Source organism: Parambassis ranga, chromosome 21, assembly GCF_900634625.1.
Source record: "Parambassis ranga chromosome 21, fParRan2.1, whole genome shotgun sequence".
NCBI classification, from domain to species: domain Eukaryota; kingdom Metazoa; phylum Chordata; class Actinopteri; family Ambassidae; genus Parambassis; species Parambassis ranga.
Window position 1 is genome coordinate 19,351,438 of NC_041041.1, and position 13,619 is coordinate 19,365,056.

Consider the following 13,619-nt stretch of genomic DNA (forward strand, 5'->3'; position numbering starts at 1 on the left):
TTTTTTCAAAAGGAGGATCATTTGATTTTATAAAACACAGGTCAAGACAGACCATAGAAGGAAGAATGAACCTAGTGTCACATGCTATATAAATATATATGATAAACCTTCAAATTGGACATATTGACACATAAATAGGAACAAAGGCAGACAAAGAAAAAGGTGAACCGGGGAAAAAAACAATCAAGATGACAAATGAATGAATAAGGACAGTTGTGACAGATCAGTACCCCAGTATCATCAAAAGTGGTCTTCACTGGTGATGAATTGAATTGCATCAGTGTATACACGCTGCAAAAGCCCCTCTCAAATATAGTTTGTTTTGTGCATCTAGTGAAACCTATTTACCTTTTCACCTCCTTGCTTCTGAAACACCTCCACTACAGGGCCTTATTCACAAAGAAATATAGTGGAAATGCTGTTTCAATGAACCAATTCACAGTAAATCGGTTTCCCTGTATAAAAAGGACATTTGGATTCAAAGGTAATGAGTTTTCTGGTGTGCATGCAGTGCGGTTAAAATTATGATGAGCCATTACTATATTTATAGGTATAGCTGCACATTTAAAAGGGGCACAGAGACACACATACTGTGAGGACCGCAACGTGTGTAGAAGCACACACACACACACACACAGTATTGGTAACTCAGATATAGCTCACGTACACACATTCATTTAACGTATGTTTTACTGTTGCAGTATTTATGGCTGCATTTCTTTACCCATTTTGGACTTTTTTGCAATTTCAAGGATCGTTTCCCCAGCGACCACAAAAACCATTACATCACTTTTACATTACTCACAGTTGAGATGGTTTGTGCGTGTGTGTGCAGATGATATGAGCAACAAAAAAAAGTTGTAGAGAAAAATTAAATGTGAGTCAAATGTGAACAAATGAGAAATACGAGTTCTTAAAGTGCCTTTATATTTACTGCATTTAAAGTTGTAGTACCTCATGAGGTGATCAAATTTAAACTATCATACTGTGAAAATGACGCAATACAAAAGTTACTGATCACATCTTTTATGCAGTAAATGTGATCTAATTTCTCTCTCTCTCTGTGGTTGGTTATGGAGAAAACCTACCTTCACACATTATTCTTTATTTTTTTCCTCCCTACGCTACTTTTTTTAACACTATATATGACTTAAGTGTGGATTATCTACATGGCTACACTGACCTACACATTCCTAAAACACATAGTAATAAACTATCCATTAACAGAGGTCTTTGTTGTCTGACAGAGCAGCACATTGATCACTGATGTAACAGCCACTTTCTCAAATTTACAACTAACCCATTTACTGTCTTGGTTTTGTGTGAGTCATGCTATTGCAAAGACCAGCCTTGGGTTGATTTCTGTGAGCACTTTGTGGTCTCATATTATTATTGAACATATGTGTTTTGATTCAGTCTGAGTTGGACCTTTTGGATTAAATCAAGTAAATGAGGAAAATAAAAACTACATTTGATCATTTTCATTTGTGCCACAGCCACTAATGGAAAATGAGGAAGGGGCTTACCAGACATTAGACGGTGTGCAATATGAGAAACATTCTGTGTAAATGCAGCAGTCATTGCGTTTCATAATTTTGTAATTTATATGTAGAGCATTTGTATCGCAACGACAGTGTAAATGTGCTTTATTGGTTTGTTATAATACATATAGGGCGAAAAGGGAAAAGGTGATCGCATGTATGCCATGAATGTGACCTTTAGCTATTGTTACCCAAATGACAGCAGGAGGTGGTGTCTGGCTATGATCTTTATGAAATAAATATTCTATAGTCATCAAGGATAGACAAAAAACTAAATTATACCTAATTATACTGGTTTATCAAAGCCAGTCATCTGTAGCAATCCAGACAAATATAAGACTAAAACAGGGTCCTGGACACAAATTTCATTATGTTAAAAAAGTAATAAAACACAAGAATACAAAGAGTAAACCAGGCGTGTGAAAGGCATGGCTATATCTCTACTTATTCTACTTCTAGGCTTGATGTATAATGCCACATCCTGAATGGCGGCATCATTGCTTGTTTGGTATGTGTATCTGTAGGTGCATGACTGCAGCAGTGAATGCTTCTGTCACTAATACAATGTTTTTGATAAATGCAGAGTGATGCATGTGAGGATTTTAGGTTTCAGGAATTATTTAAAAGTGCAGGGTCACAGGTGGCTGACAATGTACTATACCTGTTTTCTTTATATTATGAACGTTTTTGTAATTTTGATGTATTTTTTTTATTCTAAACAACCTGAGACAGGTGTCTTACAATGCGACTAAAACTATGACAATGTTTATGACTACTGCACAGAGATGGAGAAACTAAAGGATAATATAGCTTGAAAGCCATTTTAGATATGGTGAGATTGCCATTACTCCATCCTATCTCTATTGCAAGTGTTTTGTCACTAAATTGTAACATTACTGTGTAACAGCATGCGGTTCCGCAGTGCCTCAGCTAACATGAAAAAAAAGTTATGGTCACCTGAGTAAAGTATGGTTGCTCCCAAACAGGCTGAAAAGCCGCACTGATACTGTATACCGTATATAACCATCTGTCCTCCCTCTGTGTTAGAATGTTGCCTGCCACACACACTCCAGCCAAAACAAGCACACGCACACACACACACATGCCTAAAAGGCCCACTGGAGACACAGGGCATTCTGCACCCCTAACAGTTAATTAAGCAGCACTCATTAGTGTATGCATGTGTCTTATGTGTTCAGTTATGTCTGCCTGAGAAAAGCAGATGCAAGAGTGTTTGTAGCTGTTTATTTTTGAGCACAAGTGTGTATGTGTAAGGTCTGTGAAATTCTGTGTTGCATGTGTGTGTGTGTGTGTGAGAGAGAGAGAGCTATAGAGACCCTGACCCTGTTTTGGCAGTCTTTTGTAGTGAGCTAATGATGGAGCTTCTTTAGACTAACTTTATCTGTGAGGGCCTTGATGTGAATTAGAATACAGTTTTAATGAAGGAAAAAGTAGGACAGAAACACACACATAAACATCAATAAACATGATGCAGGCAAACATGCATATATCTATAACACGTGCAGAGACCAAGAGACAGAGATAGACTCACATTTAGAGGGAATGCATTACTATCATTTATCAAAATATCTTATTAAAAAAAAATCAATAAAAAATGAACAGAGTAACACTCACACACATACTGACCTGCCATTGAAGGTGGGTGTGCCTTGGGCTCGTTCCACCCCTGCCAGCCGCTCCACAGCAGGACTAGCTGACTGCAGAGAACAGACACAGAACACCCATCCTGTTAGTCATTGATTGGCATTTGGAGAAACAACAGTAAAAAAAAAAAAAAAAACAACAAGCTCCAAGAGCACATTAAATCTGTCAGAAAGCAGAAGACTTAATGGATCGACTAAAGAAAAACACAACAGAGCTAATATAATGTGGATATTGGGGGGCATGTGGATAAATAAAACAGGAAAAAAATGTGAATGAGCAACTAAGTGGAGTGATTAAGGAAGCTCAGTGTTTTGATTTTAGCTTTTAATGCATTACAATCAGTCTGAAATCCTGAGCTCAACAACTTAGTCTTTGTAATTTGAAAGACAAGGGAATACAAAGGGGGATGAATGAATAAATGAGTGAAGTGATGAGTGAAGGAGCTGCTAATTTGATGGATGTATGATGTACAAATAGCAATTAATATTTGAAGGCAAAAGACAGGGCTGACGAGCAGTAATAAATAACACTGTCACTGGGCTTGGCAACAAAGAGAATGAGGTGTAAGAAGGAAAAAAATGTAGATGTGAGCCAAGGGAGACGTAATGATTACTTTGTATAATAACATAGGGCTTACATTAATGGCATTCGTGTGTCTTAGGTCTAAGATATACTTGCTTTTAACTACAAGTTTGCATCCTTACAATAGATGCTTTACATATTCTGAGTAAATGTCAGAGTCCTCGGCCGTGAAATTAAGCCCATTTGGAAGTGTCAGTAACTGCATTTCCCCTCATGGCCTCTGGGGGCTGGCTCCAAAAATGAGTCAATCCCCACAGTCATCCATATTGAAATGACCAACTGTACAGCAGAAATAAACATGTGTACAGCCTGGCACAAAAACAGGTTTGGCCAAAAAAAACAAATAGAAAATTGCTGGTGCTTCACAGTCATAACATTATAATAATAAGATTATTATTATTAATATTAAGTGAAAAACCTGTATGAAAATTACCAACCACACAGAAGTACTTTTTGCTGCAGATCCAATATCCAATACAGTATGTTTATGTTTCATGAATATCAGTACAACAGATGAACACAATCAGTCCTAGCTCTGCAACAAATCCCACCTTTGTGAAGCTTAGATACTGTGAAGGACAACTATTGATTTAATTGGTCTACAGAGAGAGAAGTCCTTCTGTCACCTTTGTGCCAGCTGCTTTTCGACAAGCATCTGTGTCCAAAAACTTTCTTTGTCATGAGGTTTACCATCTGTATTCTGGAACAATCTACATCAATGTTGGCAGAATTTAAACACTTCACATAACTGATGCAAAATTAAACAGGAATTCACATTGTTATTATGAATAAAAAGCATAGCTCTATTCAGGTTTTGCGGCTTCTGGTCCTCTACAGCTACGCCATATTGTTAAAATATGATGTGTCAGATCGACATGCATCAAACTTGCATCCAACTTCTCATTCATGTCTGATCAATCACATATATATCTCATTTAAGACTACATCGTCAAATTTGATTAAAAAAATTCAGCATTGACAATCACTGTGTCCACACAGACCTGAAAAAAAACAGATTTGTGTGACACCATTAGCTTAGTAGTCCTAGACTCTGGCTTTTGCTCAAGCTTAATCTATGTGTTCACCATGTTGCATTGAGGGCAGCTAAATTAGAAAATATCAGGCTACAACAATTATAATGCTATTAAAAAAAGCATGTTATTTAAATAGTCAAATGTGATCAATTACAAAAAAATAGTCTATAAATTAGAACCAATTTGCATTAATTATCACTTGTGCATACTTGGGCTTAGAAATACATTCATGGGTGAGCATATGGAGACAAACACACACAGGTCAATAAGGCCCCATGTTCATCTTAGACACTAATGGACTCTCAACATGACCTTTCACCTCTGACCCCCCACCTCCATGCCATGCCGGCATATGACCTACTCCACCTGTCAGAGGAGGACAGAGAAAAAAAAACGAAAAGAAACTCAGACAAATGAGAAAAGAAAAGAAAAATATGAGGAAGATGACAAAGACCAGTAAAGACATACACTTGATATTGAAGACAAAGAATGTGAAGAGCTGAAGGGAAAAGAGTCAAAAGTGAATGACAGGCTGTCAATACAATAAGCATATGTTTGGGGTTTGGTGGCTTTGAAATCAATTAGTCTGGTCTAGCTGTTGATGCTGTCATGCAAGCTTAATTAGAAACAGGATGACAGGTAACATTAATTACACTAACCTCTTTGTCATAACAGCCACTCATACATTAATTATAAAGCCTCTGGTGCTTAATTGTATGTCTCATTTAATAACAGCTTGCAGAAATAGTCTCTCTCTCTCTCTCCCTTCAGAGGAGCAACTTATTAATTACCCAGGCCGACAATGTATGTTCTTATCAAAGGGTAATTTAAAACAAGCAAATGAATCTGAACGAACAAATGTCTCTCATTATTCATAATACCATTTGAGCAATCATTTGAATACTCCTATTAGGTCCACACATTGAACTCCTTGTAGTTTGAGGTCTGCAGCAGTTACTTTCAGGAGCTACAGTTATTTTCAGAATAAAGGTTACATTGTAATTTTTTTAATCAATACTCTATGCATTTTGGTTGTAAAGTTTAAGACTGCACCAGCAGTGTCAGCGAATCATGGTTTTTTACAATTAATATTTCCATCAAAACACACCACAAACTGTCCTATAAAGAAAGAGAATTTATTTACACATACAAGAAATAATGATTAAAAGACATGATGCTTTGAGTAGAAATTAAAAAATGTACTTAAGAATTATTAGAAATATGTGAAGGATGACTGCAGCGAAAAAATGAATAAATTAGTCTGTCGACTTTGGACAGCTTAATCAATAGTTGTGACCATTAGTGGACCTCCAAAAACTGTAGAGTAAAGAAGCAGGATTTCCATTTTAACTCAGTGATGGATAATCCACCATTGAATAACTATGCTTGTGATAAATGGGCTGCAAGCATTTTGTCTTCTCGGCCCAATCTAATAATTGCTAAAAGCTGATAAAAGAGCAAACTATTAGTGATATTACTAATTACTGAATGACCAATCAGGCTAAGTGTTCTCTGAAAACGTTCCCAGAGTGAGTATGATAAATTACTACACATGCCTGCAGGGCATTTTCTGCATGTATGTGTTCTTCTGTCTGAAATGAATAAACCTAAGGTAATTTATCTTAAAATATTCTGTCGGGAATGTGTATGATTAATAAACCAGAATGTGTTTCAATGCCCTGCCAGAGAGCTGAGGTGAAATAACAAAATAACACTTTGTCACAGCCTGCATGTGTACAATGGATGCATACTCATTAAAAGTTTGTTGTAATGTTGGGAAAAACACTATACATGTATCACTAGAAGGTCAAATTCACTTTGTCTTTACTATATATTCTAAATACTAAATATGGCAGGACAACATTATTATATGTGACCACATTGAGCCTATTCTTAAAGCCAGCAGGGTTCAAAATAGAAGACACTTTTTAGGTTCTTATTAGGTTGAAACATTCTGGGACTTCCAGGCATTTCAGGTACACTACGCCAAATGCACACTGACTGTCAGTAAATATGACGACATAAAATTTTAGTGTATTATTTTGACTATTTGCAAGTAAATACACACTGCACTGACTTTTAGTGGACAGTTTTACTATTTATACACTACCGTTCAAAAGTTTGGGGTCACCAGGCCAGTTCTATAGGTGGAGGAGGAGTTTTTTATCATCAATTACCGGTAGCCTTTTAACATGATTACCTAACACAATGTACCATTAGAACACAGGAGTGATGTTGCTGGAAACAGGCCTCTGTACACCTTTGTATATATTCCATTACAAATCAGCCTTTTCTAACTAGAATAGTCATTTACAACATCTAGACTGTATGTCTGATTACTTTAATGTTATCTTCATTGAAAAAATAACATTAAAAAAAAAAAAAAAACAATAAAGACATTTCCAAATGACCCCAAACTTTTGAACGGTAGTGTATATGTATGTCTTGCTAGGTGCAACCATAGCTGTGGGATGTCAAACAACTGCTTTGTTGTCAAATAGGGGGACATTTGTCAGGAGGATGAAAAAAACTCAACATGTCTGGAAAATAGCATTCGATTGTACGGAAGTCTAAAAGATAATAACCCAACCTTTTACTTAATTTATGACCTCAGTAAACGTTTTTTTTTTTTTTTATTCAATTCTTGTAAATGATGGTCACATTATAGTGGCCCCCTTTTACAACTGTCAAGTTCCACTTTCTCTTCCAATATGGTCACATCAGGCTTCAAAAACAACGTGATCAAAATGCCAACTACAAGGCTTTGTAAACTAATGGGTGACTAATGGACTGCTATTTAATCTTTTACATACCGTCTGTGTTCCCAAAAATCAAAAAACATTGAAATGTTTGCAAACATCCTAATTATTGTAATAAACTATTACTATGTACTAAATATGCTAAACTAAGGACACAAGCACATTTGGACATGTAGTTTTAACAGCAGCCTGAAATAAGTCGTCTTTCAGTGTTAAGAATAGATGTATTTTACCAAATGGTTCTGTTTTATTAGACTATTGTTTAGTGTAAATCATGCAACTTCAGTTCCCCAATTGTACACATACGGAGCAGGGAAAAGGGAATAGAATAGAATAGAATAGAATAGAATAGAATAGAATAGAATAGATAGCACAGGAAAACTAAGTTATTTCACAGACAAACATGAATTGGTGGCACAAACGCCATGATGCATGCATGCAAACACACCCAGGTGCAGCATGATTAATATGTGCTATACAGCCTTATTAGCCCCAATAGGATTCTAGGCAGGAATAAGTACTCCCAACCTGATTAACACATAACTAACCTGCAACCCTGTGTGTGCATGGATGAGTGACTGTATATGTGCTGTATGCATGACAGAGAGAGCAAGAAAAAAAAGAGTGATTTTGTGACTTACTGTACTCATCTGTGCCTGCCATTAAAAAAGAGGGAGCACTGCATCTCTAAATCTGTCTAGGTTGAAATTAAATAAAGGGAGGGGACAAAAGACAGAGACAGAAGAAAGACAGAGAATTACTGCAAGAAGAGTACTTTCTTCCCCTCATCGCTCTCCCCAAAAGGCCAAGTGACAATTTGAACAATTACCAAGGGGCCATTACCTCTATCTGAACCTGGCTTGTTGAGGAGAGACAAATGAGTGGGTGAATATGTGTGTATGTGCGACTATGTCAGTAAGTGTGTATGTGTATGAGTGACGGAGAAAAAGAAAGAGAAACCCAGAAAGAGAATTTCTTTGTTTACAGTAGACAGTTACCACAGTCATTTACCACACTAACACTTATGTGGTAGTTATTGCAGCACAGCAGGTGTGAGACAGAAAAGCATAGAGAGATGGGAATGTGTGCGCACTGAAGGACATCAAGCAGGCGAGGGGAAAAATAGTAGAAGGAGATTTTATTTTACACTTATGTCATAATGACTGGACTACACCGTGTAATTTATACAGGGTACAGAGAACACTCTGCTGAAATTGGTATATTTATAACCAGCCAAAAAGCATTTATTTTTTTAACTGCTTCATATTCACCAAACTTCGGTGTCCAGCTTAAAAAACAATTCTGTAGAGCAAAGACTGAAGTGGATCTCTACAAAAAAATTCTAAAGATTGGTTATTATTATAATATAAACAAAAAAGGGTTCTTCACACTGATACCATATAATTCTATTCCATCCCGTTTTTATTGTTTTGAATAAAGTCTATCATAACCATCTGAACACACTTCTGTGCATCTACGATTATCTTTAAATACAGTCTCACTCACTGAATTGAACAAGTGTCCTGGTGGTGCTTTAGGGCAGTGTTACTCAGTTAATACAGTTTGAAGGCTTAGTGTCTGCTGTGTAGCCACTGATGGGCAGCTCTGACTGACAGTTGGTCCGCCTGCTGCTCTCACCGGCTTCTCGACTCGCCCTTTCTCTGGCTGTCGGACCGTCTGTTTCCAAGAATGAACAGTGAGTATTTTCTCTGAACATGTAGTCCTACACTGTCAGTTCAAGAATTACATTAAGAACCTTACACTGAAGTTCACTTGTTGAATGATTTCAGGTAAGACCACTGATCCCAAATTATTTATTACATAGTTTATTGTATTATTATATCAATATTGTTGAAATATTGTTATACCAAACGCCCACAACAGTGACTGAAAACTGTTCTAGGATTTCTGTGAAGCACTGGCTTTCAAACTCTAGCTAATTTTGGACCATTATAGAACTGTTGGAGCAGCAGCGTCTTATTCACAACACTATAATAAGCCAGCTACATTTATTGTGTTCCGAGAGCTTATTTTAGGAAGCTAGGGTGTTCTGGGAATATCCATCCAGAGGACCTTTGGAATTCCCCAAGATGAGCTGGTGGAGGTGGCAGGGAGGAGGGAATTCTGGATTTCCCTGCAAAGACTGCTGCCCCTACAACCCAACCAATGCAAAATGCAAAAATCATCAGAGGCTGGACAATAAAACATGAAAACTAATGTTAACCATAAACCTTGTTCTTATCCAAAGCCCTATTAAAAAAACTGACTTCAAGACATAGGAACAAGTAATGCTACAACGTACTCCTTGCTAGCTTTTGACGTTAATGCACAGAAATAAGGCTATTTGTAGTTAGACAAAGGCTATAGCTATAGATCACATATATGTATACTATTGTTCCAGTCAGACCTACAGTACAGATGACACCCTGTAATATGTCACATTTACAGCTACAGGAGTAGTGAAAATACAGCTAAAACATAAGGAGTTCGAGGTGAGCTCAAAATAACACATTCTGCAGTCCTGAACTTCCACATATTTTCAAATTGCAAATCAAAACACAGTACAGGTCTATTACTGGTTGGCAATCATATGACTTTTCTATAGACATTCATTGGTTCAGATCAAGACAACAAAACAGCTCTTTGTTTAACACTGTGGGACATGTTGTAGTCACAAACGTGTTAGGTCACCATCGGCAACAACAATAAGCCTGGAGACTGACCACCTCTGAGTACCAATCACATTCCCCTAAAGAGCTGAACCCTGCTAACAGGTCGTTCTAATGGGAATACAGTGTGATTAAAATTAGATGTTTGTCCAGCAGGAGTCTCAAGAGTCAACAGATCACTGCTCAAGAGTCCAATCAAAAGCATGGAGATCCCTTAGCCAGTGAACTAGAGGGATTCTTCTGTGTCCAACAATCTGTAGGGAATATAAAACTGTAACACCAAGTATTTTTTCAGTTGGGTTAAAGCATGTCTACGTCCTTTAAACTGTGTGTATGCATAAAAGTTTGTGAGGGGAAGGTAAAGGAGGGGGATCAGCGAGATAAATATTAAAATCTTAGCTGATTTGCAAGCAGAAGCTATAGAGAATTAAGAGGACAGTAAAACCAGACATTGCTTGTTTGCTTGTTTGCGGACTAATATCTAATGTGAATGGCATCAGTTGTGAGAAAGAGAGAGACAAAGGGAAAGGGGGAGGAAGGAGTAGATAAGGTAAAAGGACTAAGTGTCTGCCCTATGCCCTGCTGAGGAAGGGAAAGGAAATATGAAAGGAGAAGGGGAAAATGGAGAGCCATCCATCTTTGTTAATGGAGCCTGAAGTGACAAAGTGCGTCTGGATTACAAAGGGCATGAAGACACTACGGGCACCATTCACCCTAAACCTTTAAACACATCCACCACTGTCTCCCATGCTGACCCATGTCAGTACACCACTTGAGAGAAAATATAAAATGCTATTCTTAAAAACTTACATTTCAAGCAGCATTTTAATGAGGTATATACAACATTAGGGAACAGTGGTGCAATCTGAATCTGGCCAAGGATGAATGCTGGATGAAAGGGTCATTAAAATCAAAATGTTTATCCCAGTGGGAGTCTTAATGTACTTTGCATATTTAATGATGACCTGCTAATTAGATTACAACAGAACAACAGGAAAGCTCATGGCGCCCATGACAATTGATTAAGAAAAATCTATATCTTACAAAAGCTGATGAGCCTATCCAAACACATTTAAATTGCTGGCATAAGAATTTAGGAGATAGATTTAGTGATATCAATCAGTTTGCCTTTCAGGCAAATTAAAAAAGTAATTTTATTTAATATATTATTTAATGTTCCGCTTTTGGTTTGCAGCTGGATTCTTGTGAAGCGATAGGATTGTACAACAATCAATTTTGCCAGGATTCAAGACACTGCATGCACTGTCTGAACAACTGGGGTTTGGACCTATCAGGAACAAGTTATGGGCAAATTGCCAATAGCAGAGAGAAGCAATCTACCAGGTAACTTTTGAGAAGTGCCTGCTCTTTCCAGACTCTTTCCACTGACGACCTCCCATTCGGTTCTCTTTTTGTATTCCAACTTCAGACTGTATATAACAATGGATGGAACATCAGTTTTTTTTCAAACCAGACTGTGAACATGAGTCATGTCTGTAGGGATTTTTGGAGCCAGGCTTCAACTGCAGTTTATAACACCTGCACTTGGACTTCATTTCCCAACTTCAGAAGTCACAGCTTGATTTTGTGTATCAGTTGTTGTTGTTGTTTTACTTTAAAAAATCCTAAACACACCCCTAACTTATAGGACTCTTAAATGTTTTTTTAAGTGTTTTAGTACTCGGACACTTTGGGGTCTTACCATCACAGGTGTGTCTTCATTGAAGATTTCAGTCTCTGTTGGCTGAGGGCTAAGGGCTGAGTCGCTGCTGCTTCTCACCAGTAGTGGTGTATCTGTAGAATGCACACACACAAAATACATTAACAAATGTAGAGGATGTATTGTGTATGTTTTGGATTTAGGACTACTTGCAGTGACAAAAATATTTAATGTTGAGTTTAGACACCCTGACCACTTTTTCCCCCCTTTGTGTTTCTGCAGATAGGAATTTTAAACAAAAATGGAGACACAACAGTAATGTAACATGCAACAATACTGATACTTTCCTAGATCATTTTGCATACTATGCTACTTTTCCTTATAGTTTCCGCAGTGAAAGTAAAGAGTAACTACAACCAATACACAAGCACACCAATGTGACTGTCTTCACACAGCAAATGCTATTTTGATGGAGTCACAGTTCAGCAAAATTCATGTCTAATAATAATTTTTCAGTTGACAAGATACAGACCCTTAGATAGTTATGCAATGCTACACAAAGGGGTGTGTTTTTCGAGTGTCAGCGGCAGAGAAAAAGAAACAGAGAAGAGATTTGAATATTTTTTCTTTTTTTTTTGTTAGGCTGACAAAATTAATTTCCCCTCTGTCATTGTAATATTACAGTCAGAGTGTGCTTAAGAAACAGGAATAGAAATAGAAAAACAGTGTCTTTTTCTTTAGTTTTTAAGAGTAAGGACTAATTTTGTAAACTCCAAAGGAGCTAAATAGCAGGTAATACATTACCAGGACAACATTTATTTTTTGAGGAAAGAATGCCAAAACCAGCACGTTGCCAACTCAGTTACCCACATACATTAAGCTCATTAAAATCATCCACAGCAAACCTACTTCTCTAGCACTTCCAATCATCGAAGCACAACAGGAGTATATGTGGGTCCATATCTTGTTCATTACGTACAAGGCCCATTCCTGAAGCCATTTTCGGAGATGTGAGTATACACACAACGCCATAATGTAGGTCTGCAGTGTGCAGGAAGTTAATGTATGATCGGTTCCCATCACTGAACTCGCTGGTGTTCATGCATCCAAATAGCCTATAAGTGGCTGATTTGCAGCTATGTGTAAAAAGTAGGTAACATATGATAGTGTCTCCATCCACACATCTCATCAGCACCATGCATAAAATCATCATTTAACAGAACCTGATAGATGAAACGTACTGCAACATTACCTGTGCTGCTGGGGAATAGTAAAACTGGGAGGAAAGTCAACACTGCACATAGCTAAGAAAATAAATAAGATGTATAAGTAGTGGTACACTTATGATCTGTGTGGTATACTATAAAACCTCCAGCCTACCATCCCCACTCATAGAGACCATCAATCCATAAATACATTAAGAACACTGTCATGTTAGCGTCTATAGTTGTATTGGGAATAGAATGGTAAAGATGGTGGTGTGGGTGGAGGGAATTCTATATGGCTTGACTACTCAGAAGACGGGCCAAATGATATTTGTAGGGTCATATATTGATTGTCACAAAATGGACCCTTGGTGCTCTTAAGACCGGCTGGGGGATATGGATTACATCAAACCTCTAATCAATTCATCTCTTCAAAGAAAGGCAATGAAAGAGGGATATAGACAGATGGAGGACAAAAGATGTACGAATGAGAGACAGCTGGGA

The 13,619-nt window shown here is 37.4% G+C and overlaps 1 protein-coding gene across 9 annotated transcripts in view; it reads right to left on the reverse strand.

Moving 5' to 3' along the window:
* Window positions 1-13,619, reverse strand: part of LOC114426019 (partitioning defective 3 homolog B-like) — a 173,735-nt gene that overhangs the window by 122,715 nt on the left and 37,401 nt on the right. For all 9 annotated transcript variants that reach the window (XM_028393119.1, XM_028393122.1, XM_028393121.1 and 6 more), the window contains 2 exons: window positions 11,953-12,044; window positions 3,189-3,259 (listed from right to left, as the gene is read on the reverse strand). In XM_028393119.1, the coding sequence (XP_028248920.1) occupies window positions 3,189-3,259; window positions 11,953-12,044 (163 nt within the window). The remainder of the gene's footprint in view (window positions 1-3,188; window positions 3,260-11,952; window positions 12,045-13,619) is intronic.